The sequence below is a fragment of the Bufo gargarizans genome, chromosome 5, assembly GCF_014858855.1.
Source record: "Bufo gargarizans isolate SCDJY-AF-19 chromosome 5, ASM1485885v1, whole genome shotgun sequence".
Taxonomy (NCBI): Eukaryota; Metazoa; Chordata; class Amphibia; order Anura; family Bufonidae; genus Bufo; species Bufo gargarizans.
Genome location: NC_058084.1, coordinates 273,586,809 through 273,597,561, shown reverse-complemented (window position 1 = coordinate 273,597,561; position 10,753 = coordinate 273,586,809). Strand labels below are relative to the sequence as shown.

At 48.7% G+C, this 10,753-nt stretch overlaps 1 protein-coding gene across 1 annotated transcript in view; it reads right to left on the bottom strand.

Moving 5' to 3' along the window:
• Positions 1-10,753, bottom strand: part of NFX1 (nuclear transcription factor, X-box binding 1) — a 165,794-nt gene that overhangs the window by 79,304 nt on the left and 75,737 nt on the right. The window contains exon 10 of the mRNA XM_044295481.1: positions 7-87. Coding sequence (XP_044151416.1) covers positions 7-87 — 81 coding nt within the window. The remainder of the gene's footprint in view (positions 1-6; positions 88-10,753) is intronic.

Sequence of the window (10,753 nt, the reverse complement as noted above, 5' to 3'; positions counted from 1 at the left end):
TAGCACATCGGCAGGATATGTTAGACATGCGAGGGCAAGGACCACATTCTCCTTCATGACAGAGATTCTCACAGGTATGAATGAAATCTGGCATAATACAGAAGTTAAGTTAGTCATTTATTACAGTGATGCATGTACAATTTAAACAAATCCTGAAATCAAAGGGAAACATACAGAATCATGGATATTGTGCAGAAAAACCCAGGGGGTTATATTAACTAGTAAAGAAATGTTGCCAGAAACGGATCCACATTTCCACTACCAAAAAAAAACACAAAAAAACCACACAAAAAACCCCATAGAAATGGCAACTGAACATCAACGCTGTAGAGAATAACCACCAAGAGATATAAGATATAAAAAATTACAACTAAGCTTCAATTCACACGTCAGGATTTTGTAATCCGCATCCATTCAGCAAATTTGCGGAACAGAATGTGGATCCATTCATTTCAATGGCCCGCAAAAATTTGAGTTTGTCCTACTATTGTCTTCGCAAAATGCGGTCTGTGGTCCCATTGTAGTCAATGTCCGCAAAATTGCAGATGACATGCGGAATGCATCAATATGTCATAAGCAATTGCGGATCCGTTTCCAGGAAATAGAAAGACATATTTTTTTAGTACCCTACCAAACAGAAAAACTGAACGGATGCAGATGTACAAAAATGGAAGGTTTTTGCGGAAACATGGATCCGCAAACAATGTAACGGAAATCTGGAAAAGAAAAATAGTGACGTGTGAATGGACGCTAAGGCCTCTTTCACACGGGTGAGATTTCTGCGCGGGTGCAGTGCGTGAGGTGAATGCATTGCACCCGCACTGAATCCGGACCCATTCATTTCTATAGGGCTGTGCACATGAGCAGTGATTTTCATGCATCACTTGTGCGTTGCGTGAAAATTGTAGCATGCTCTATTTTGTGCATTTTTCACGCAACGCAGGTCCTACAAAAGTGAATTGGGCTGTGTGAAAAAAATCGCAAGCTAGCGAGAATGCGGTGGGATTTTCAAGCACGGTTGCTAGGAGCCGATTGGGATGGGGACCCGATCATTATTATTTTCCCTTATAACATGGTTATAAGGGAAAATAATAGCATTCTTAATACAGAATGCTATGTATAATTTAACTCACCTCATCCACTTGTTCACGCAGCGCGGCTTCTCTTCTGTCTTCTTCTTTGAGGAAAAGGACCTGTGGTGACGTCACTGCGCTCATCACATGGTCCATTGATCATGTAACGGACCATGTGATGAGCGCAGTGACGTCACCACAGGTCCTTTTCCTCCTGGACAGCAAAGAAGAAGACAAAAGAGAAGCCGGGGTACGCGAAGTGGATGAGGAGAGTTAAATTATTATTATATTTTTTTTTAACCCCTCCAGCCCTATTTTACTAAGCATTCTGTAACCATGTTATAAGAGAAAATAATAAAATCTATACAACACCTAACCAAAACCCGCACTTCTATGAAGAAGTCCGGGTTCGGGTACCAAACATGCAGATTCTTCTCACGCGTGTGCAAAACGCATTAACATGCTTTGCATTTGCGCAGGGAAATAAATAAATAAAAAAAAAAACTAAAAACATTTTCCCACGATGCACCCGCGTCCTATCCGGCCCAAATCCATGACGCCCGTGTGAAAGAGGCCTAAGATGAATTAATTAATCTTACAACAAGGCTCAAAGGAATGAGTGAGTAGTTACAGTCCAATGGCCCTGAAACGTACAGCAGAACACTCCAACTATTCGTATTAGGCCTCATGCACACAACAGTATTTTTTCACGGTCCGCAAAAACGGGGTCCGTAGGTCCGTGACCGTTTTTCCGTCCTGAATTACAATGCAAGTCAATGGGGACGGATCCGTTTGACGTTGACACAATATGCCATTTCAAACGGATCCGTCCCCATTGACTTTCAATGTAAAGTCTGGAGTTCTTTTATACCATCGGATTGGAGTTTTCTCCAATCCGATGGTATATTTTAACTTGAAGCGTCCCCATCACCATGGGAACGCCTCTATGTTAGAATATACTGTCGGATATGAGCTACATCGGGAAACTCAGATCCGACAGTATATTCTAACACAGAGACGTTCCCATGGTGATGGGGACGCTTCAGGTTAGAATATACTACAAACTGTGTACATGACTGCCCCCTGCTGCCTGGCAGCACCCGATCCCTTACAGGGGGCCGTGATCAGCACAATTAACTCCTCAGGTGCCGCACCTGAAGGGGTTAATTGTACTATCATATCCCCCTGTAAGAGATCAGGGCTGCCAGGCAGCAGGGGGCAGACCCCCCCCTCTCCCCAGTTTGAATATCATTGGTGGCCAGTGCGGCCCCCCCCCCCCCCACTCCCTCTATTGTAATAAATCGTTGGTGGCACAGTGTGCGCCCCCCATCCGTCTATAGCAGTAACAACATTGATGGCCAGTGTGTGGCCTCCCATCTCCCCCCCGATCATTGGTGGCAGCATAGTTCCGATCTGAGTCCCAGTTTAATCGCTGGGGCTCCGATCGGTAACCATGGCAACCAGGAAGCTACTGCAGCCCTGGTTGCCATGGTTACTTAGCAATAGTACAATAGTAGAAGATTCATACTTACCTGCTTGCTGCTGCGATGTCTGTGACCGGCCAGGAGCTCCTCCTACTGGTAAGTGACAGTTCATTTAGCAATGCGCCGCACAGACCTGTCACTTACCAGTAGGTGGAGCTCCCGGCCGGACACGAACATCGCAGCAGCAAGCAGGTAACTATGAATCTTTTACTATTGTACTATTGCTAAGTAACCATGGCAACCAGGACTGCAGTAGCGTCCTGGTTGCCATGGTTACCGATCGGAGCCCCAGCGATTAAACTGGGACTCCGATCGGAACTCCGCTGCCACCAATGATCTGGGGGGGGGGGGGGGGGGGGAGATGGGAGGCCGCACACTGGCCACCAATGTTGTTACTGCTATAGAGGGAGGGGGGCCGATGGGGGGCGCACACTGTGCCACCAACGATTTATTACAATAGAGGGAGGGGGGGGGGGGGGCGATTAGGGGTGCACACTGTGCCACCAACGATTTATTACAATAGAGGGAGGGAGGGGGGGGGGGGGGGGCGAACACTGTGCCACCAACGATTTATTACAATAGAGGGAGGAAGGGGGGGCCGATGGGGGACACACACTGGCCACCAAGCTATTATTACAATAGAGGGAGGGAGGGAGGGGGGGGGCCGCACTGGCCACCAATGATATTCAAACTGCAGAGGGCAGTCTTGTACACAGTTTGTAGTGTATTCTAACTAGAAGGGAACGCCTCTGGGAATCACCATGGGAACGCCTCTGTGTTAGAATATACTGTCGGATATGAGTTTTCACGAAGTGAAAACTTAGATCTGAAAAAGCTTTTATGCAGACGGATCTTCGGATCCGTCTGTATGAAAGCAACCTACGGCCACGGATCACGGACACGGATGCCAATCTTGTGTGCATCCGTGTTCTTTCACGGACCCATTGACTTGAATAAGTCCGTGAACCGTTGTCCGTCAAAAATAGGACAGGTCCTATTTTTTTGACGGACAGGATACACGGATCACGGCCTCGGCTGCAAAATGGTGCATTTTCCGATTTTTCCACAGACCCATTGAAAGTCAATGGGTCCGCGAAAAAAAACTGAAAACGGCACAACGGCCACGGATGCACACAACAGTCGTGTGCATGAGGCCTTATAGTAAACCCACAAGACCATTTGATGACTAAATGGAGGAAAAAGCTAAAGTCTCCCATCTTTTCAATGGGAGCCAACGGCTTTTCACTTTCACATTTAGTTATGTTGAGACTTTATGCTAAAATAAAATGAAATCCTTTTGTTAATTAAAATAAAAATTCAAGTTTTTCCCTATCATTCTGCACTCAGTACCCCATAAGTGACAACAGAAGGTTAGAAAACTTTTCCAATTTATACAAGAGAAAAAACTAAAATCTTGCATTGACATAAGTATTCAGACTCTTTACTCCGTACTTAGTTGGAGCACCTTTGGCAGCGATTACAGCCTCCAGTCTTCTTGGGTATGATACCACAAGGTTTGCACACCTGGATTTTGTGCCCGGAGCACTCTGGATCAGGTTTTCATTAAGAATATCTCTGTACTGTTAGGAGAGCTGTTCATGGCCGTCACTGCCCTGCTTTCCCCTGTAGGTACAGATGCCGCACTACTCACCATATTGCTGCCTTCATGTTTATGTCTAGTACTCCAGTCTCTGTCTTTTTAGAGTGCATGCGCACTCACTTCTAGCCTCTTTATGGGCCAGTGCACATGCTTCCATATCCTTCGGCAGCCAATAGCTAGGGTTCCCTGGATGTTTAAGGCACCTTCTCCAGGCAGAGGGGGCCTGAGCTTTTAGGTTTCCTGGTGACCAGCAAAGGTGTTTAATAGTATAGTGCTATTGCTATTTACCTGCCTGTATTCCTATTGAGCTCCACCCCTGTTTCTGCCCTGTCTACAAGTCCGTTCTGCATCTATCTTCCATCTTTATCTCTAACACCAGCATTCAAACCAGAGTCCCTGACCTCAATGGGTCATCTGCAGACCATACCGGGACTATCCCAGGAGGTCTGGTTGCTACCCTGCACCGAAGTCCAGATCTCTGTACTGAGGTTAAAGGGTGAATACCAGTGGAACATAAGAACAATGCCATTAGAGTTAGCCCAAAGTCAAACCAGTTAATTAGCACATTGAGGCCACACTCACTGCTTTGTACTTTGCTACGTTTAGCTTTCCCTCAAACCTGACCAGTCTCCCTGTCACATCCCCTGAAAAACAGCCCCACAGCATAATGCTGCCACCAACAAGTTCGATCTTTGTCAGACCAATGAATCTTTTTCTCACAGTGTGAGAGTCTTTTGGGTGCTTTTTGTGCAAATTCCAGGTTGGCTTTTGTGGTTTTTTTCTGAAATGAGACTTCTTTATGACCACTCTGCCATAAAGCCCAGATTGACGGAGAGCTGCAGTGATGGTTGACCTTCGGAGGTTTGTCCCATCTGCACACAGGATTTCTGAAGCTCAGAGTGACCATGAAGCCAGATGAATATTCGGTTCTTGGACGCCTCTATTACCTAGGCCCTTCTCCCCTGATTACTTTGTTTGATGGGGTGGCCAGCTCTAGGAACAGTCCTGGTTGTGCCAAACCCCTTCCACTGCAGTGCAGTTTAAATTTTTTTGTACCCTTTTCCAGATCTTTGCCTCCCCACAATTGTGTGTCTGAAGGCAGTTCTTTCCTCCTCATGGCTTGGTTTTTGCTGCGATATGCACTGTGAGACCTTATATAGACAGCGGTGTGTCTTTCCAAATCATACACAGTCAACTAAATTTACCACAGATGGCCTCCAATCAAGGTGTAGAAACTCAAATATGATCTAAAAGATTATCAATAGAAATGGAAGTGTCATAGCAAAGGGTCTGAATACTTAAAGGGAACCTGTCACCTCCAAAAACCATCCCAAGCCGCCAGCAGTACCTCAGAGTAGCCTGCAGTGTGTTTCTAATGATCATTTTCTTTCAGCAGGTCAGATGCGGTAAAAGCTCTGAAAATGTTCTTTTATCCCCTGCCCGTGGTATTTTCTATTCAAGGGGGCAGCGGCCTCCTTGCTTAAAGTCAAGGTAACGCCCCCTTCCCTGCCCCTTCAACTGTGACTGACAGCCGGCAGTTCAGCAAGCCAGCCGAACTGTCGTGCATAAGCGCCGTCAGTCACAACGGAGGGGGCCACCCTGACCAGGCCATCTGCTTCCATTGGTCCATGGTCCAGTTTTGATGCTCTGCTGTCCATTGCAGCAGCTTTCCGCAGTGGACAGGGACCAGCATAGGCACTCTTATTGGTCTGACACCTTTCTTTAATAGCCAGCATTAACTTTCTGCAGTAGTTTTTCTGCACGGCCACATCAGACTAACTAAGGGGGTTATTTATCAAAATGGTGTAAAGTAGAACTGGTTTAGTTGCCCAAAGCAACCAGATTCCACCTTTCATTTAGGACAGCTCCTTTGGAAAATAAAAGGAGGAATCTGATTGGTTGCTATGGGCAACCAAGCCAGTTCTACTTTACACAGTTTGATAAATTATCCCCCCAAGTCTATTCTCCGCACACATCAATGAGTCTTGGGTGACCATGACCATGTTACCAGTTCATCAATTGCCATTTTTTGTCCACTTTAGAAGTTACTAACCACTGCATAGCCGGATCTGTTTTTCCAGAACACTTCATGCCGGATCCGGCACTAATACACTTCAATGTAAATTAGTGCCGGGTCCAGCATTCCGGCAAGTGATCAGTATTTTTGGCCGGAGAGAAAACTGCAGCAGGGATTGGCCGGAGAAAAAACTTAAGAGGGATTGAACTGATGCATCCTGAACGTAATGCGCTCCATTCGGAATGCATTAGGATAAAACCGATACGTTTTTTTCCGGTATTGAGACCCTAGGACGGAACTCAATACCAGAAAACAAAAACGCTAGTGTGAAAGTACCCTAAGCTAAAACAGTTTGTGCAAAAGCAGTAGGAGAAGCAAAAGAAAAAACAGGAAAACCAAACCATGTAAAAAACCCAGAACCACCAAGGCCACAACGAGGCCCATAACCAGAAAAAGAAAAATGTGTGGGAGTTGTGTCCCCCAATGAACGGAAGAGAAACAGATTTTACAGCAAGTACAAAAATCAAGTTCTCTCATACGTATAATTTGGGGACACAGGCTTGACATTGGGACGTTACAAAGCAGTCCCAGGGTTGGGCCATAAACGAAGAAGCCCTCCGGCCAATCAGAGAACCGCCGTCTGCAATACTCTAGAAGCGTCAGAAAATGCAAAAGTGTGTACTCTAATTTGGAAAAGATGTGCAAAGACGACCAGGTAGCCGCCTTGCACACCTGAAGGACCGAAGGGCAGAATGAGCAGTAACCCGGAAGGGTGGAGACCGGTCACTGATGCGGTATGCTTCCACAATGGCCAAACGAATCCATCGGGAAATGAAAACTTTGGACACAGCCAGCCCTCGTCTCGGTCCCTCTGGAATGACGAATAGAGAATCCATCCGTCAGAAAGAGGACGTCTGAGACAGATAGATGTGAATGGCCCGAACCAAATCCAGAGTGTGGAGCAACTGCTCACGAGGATGAGACGGGGCAGAACAAAAGGAAGGGAGAATAATCTCTTCATTGAGATGGAATGCCGACACGACCTTCGGAAGGAAAGACTGAACAGAGCGAAGGACTACTTTGTCCTGGTGGTGGATAAGGAAGGGAGACAGAGGAAAGAGCAACTAGCTCTGACACCCTACGGCTGGAAGCGATTGCCACCAAGAAGGCCACCTTGTAGGACAGGAAGCGAAGGGACACCTGCTGCAAAGGCTCAAACGGAGAGGACTGGAGAGCGCTGAGTACCAGATTATGGTCCCACGGATTCAAGGGAGGACGGTAAGGGGGCGTAGCGTGCGCCACCCACTGCAGAAAGGTCCAAACCGCAGAAAGAGAAGCCAAGTTTCGTTGAAAAAGAATAGAAAGGGCCGAAGCTTGCCCTTTGGAGGTAAATGAGAGCCAGCCCCAAGTCCATGCCAGACTGCAGGAAAGATAAGAGTCGAGGCAACGAGAACAGAACGGGAGACAACTGGTGACGTTCGCACCAACTGAAGTAGGACTTCAAGGTCTGGTGATAGATCTGGGAGGACGACGGCTCCCTAGCACAAATCATGGTCTGGACAACTACATCCGAGAAACCCAGAGCCCTTAGTATGGCAATCAACAGCCATGCCGTTAAATGTAGAGACCCTAATTTCGGGTGGAAGATCGGTCCCTGCGATAAGAGGTCTTCCCGAAGGGGAAGACACCAAGGCTAGTCGGCGAGCAGGAAGACTAGGGATGCGTGCCATTCTCTGCATGGCCAGTCCAGGGCCACCAGAATGACTGTTGGACCTGATTTTTCGGAGAAGATGTGGAATGAGCCGAAGAGGAGGGAACACGTAAGGAAACGTGAACTGCGTCCACGGGATCACAAGGGCATCCGATGCCCGAACCAGAGGATTCTTGGACCTTGCCATGAAGGTCTCTACTTTGCGGTTGACGCGGGAGGCCATGAGATCCACATCCGGCCGACCCAATCGCTCGCAGATCGCGAGAAAGACCTGTGGATGCAGAGCCCATTCACCAGGATCCAGTCTCACTCGGCTGAGAAAGTCGGCGATCCAGTTGTCGACGCCTGGGATATGAACTGGGACATGGCTCTCCACCCAGGAGAGGATGAGCGCTGCTTCAGACATGGCTGCGGGGCTCCGGGCGGTTTAAAAAGGCGACTGCCGTGGAGTTGTCGGATTGAACGCGTACTGGATACACCCGGAGACGGTCCGACCAATGAACTAGAGAGAGTTACAAAATATTGATTGGAAGTTGGCGTTCCTCACGGGACCAGGAGCTCTGGACTGAGAGATTGTCCAGAACTCCGCCCCAGCCCCGGAGACTGGCATCCTTTGTCAACACTATCCAGAGGAGGGGAAGGAAGAAGTGGCTCGATGTCAGCATCGGAGACATCAACCACCACTAAAGGTCTCGGCCCGTCTGGGCAGGGAGACAGATTACTTGATCCAGAAAGGTTGGGAAACGGTCCCAAATGGTCAGAATGCACCGCTGAAGAGCCCTGGTGTGGAACGGAGCATAGGGCACTGCTTCGAAGGAAGAGACCATGTGGCCCAGAGCCCTCATACACTGGCGAATGGGAAGAGGCTAAGACTGCAACAAAGAGAGGAACTAACGACAGAGAGTGGAGAGTTTGTACGGGGGCAAGAATATCTTGGCCAGATCGGTGTCAAACAGCATGCCCAGAAACATCAGCTGCCGAGATGGATGAAGACATGACTTTGAAAGGTTCAGAACCCATCCGAAGCGTTCCAGAGTATCCCGGACGGTGTGTAAGCTGTCCGCCGTTGCCTGGAATGATGGACCCTTGATAAGGATATCGTCCAAGTACGGAATTGACACTATCCCCCTGGTATGAAGCAGAGTCATAACTGAGGTCAGAATCTTGGTAAAGACTCTGGGAACTGTGGCAAGACCGAACGGGAGGGCCACAAACTGGTAATGAAAATGAGGGCCACAAACTGGTAACGAAAATGTCCCACTTCGAACCGAGGGAACATGGAGGTAGGCGTCCCTGATGTCTTTCAAGCATAGGTATTCCCCCGGGTCCATAGATGCAATGACCGAACACAGGGGCTCCATCCGTAAGCGGCGAAGGAATCGGTTGAGGGCTTTGAGGTCTAGGATGGGGACTACAAAGAGATTGGCGTAGAATCGACAAAAATGGTCTTGAGGTGGAACCGGAACAATCACGCCTTGCCGCAGAAGGGAGAGAATAGCCTGAAAAAAGGAATGGGCGGCGGAGGGAGAGGTCGGGGGAGACTAGCAAAAAAGGAGATTTTTGTGAAACTCACCTGTAAAATCTTTTTCTCGTCTTTTCCATTGGGGGACACAGACCATGGGTATAGCTTAGAGGTATTAGTAGGAGGGACACTATGCAAATGAAAGAGCTCCTCCTCCTCGGGCTATACCCCCAGACTCCACCAGGAGGAACTCAGGCGTTGCACAAGCAGTAGGAGAAGGAGCAAGAAAAAATCATGGAAACCATCGGACCAAGCCATAAGGTCCAACCAGAAACAGAAAAACTGAACTAAAGACCCCTCCTGCAACAGGAATAATGGGTGGGAGCTGTGTCCCCCAATGGAAAAGACGAGAAAAAGATTTTACAGGTGAGTTTCACAAAAATCTCCTTTTCTCGTGCTTTTTTCCATTGGGGGACACAGACCATGGGACGTCCAAAAGCAGTCCATGGGGTGGGAAAAAATACCAGCACCGCCAGGAGGAACGCCCCAACGGTCAAACAGGAACCACAGCCTGCAAAACCCTGCGGCCAAAGCCGCATCAGCCGAAGCCAGTGAATGCAACTGACAAAAATTTGCAAAGGTATGCAAGGACGACCAGGTGGCCGCCGTACACAGCTGAGACGCAGAGGCACGACTGCGTCTTGCCCAGGAAGCCCCCTCCGCCCCAATGGAGAGAACGGCAATTCTAGCCGGGGGAACTCCACCACAAGCGTGACAAGCCGCGGAAATAGCCAAGCAGATCCAGAGCGCCAAGAACGGCGGACGGAAGCAGTAGCCGCGAGACACACCTCCAGGACCCGTACAACATCCAGGGAATGCAGAGTGCATTCCTTGGGGTTAGCCGGAGAAGGACAAAAGGAAGGCAGGACAAGATCCTCATCAAGGCGGAAGGGAGAGACCACCCTGGGCAAAAAGAAGGGGACTGGACGGAGCACAACTTAATCCTGGTGGAAAACCAGAAAGGCTCCTGACAGGAAAGAGCGGCCAGCTCCGACACCAGTCTGACTTAAAAGCTCGTGATGGGACGTGAACTCACAGCCACTGCATAATAGCCCAGAACTTTAATCACTACGCTATGTAGCTGTATCAGAAGCTATGGTCACAAGGAAGTCCAGATGAGAACAGTCAGAGAGACCCTCCTCAAAGGCTCGAAGGGGGCCGACTGCAGAGCGCGCAGAACCAAATTGAGATCCCAAGGAGACAAAGGGGGAACATACGGGGAACCGAATGCGCCACCCCCGAAGAAAGGTCACCACCGGACCCTTAAGAGCAAGGGACCTCTGACGGCCCGCGCCGAAACCTGACCTTACAGGGAACTAAGCGACAGTCCCTGCACAAGCCCAGAC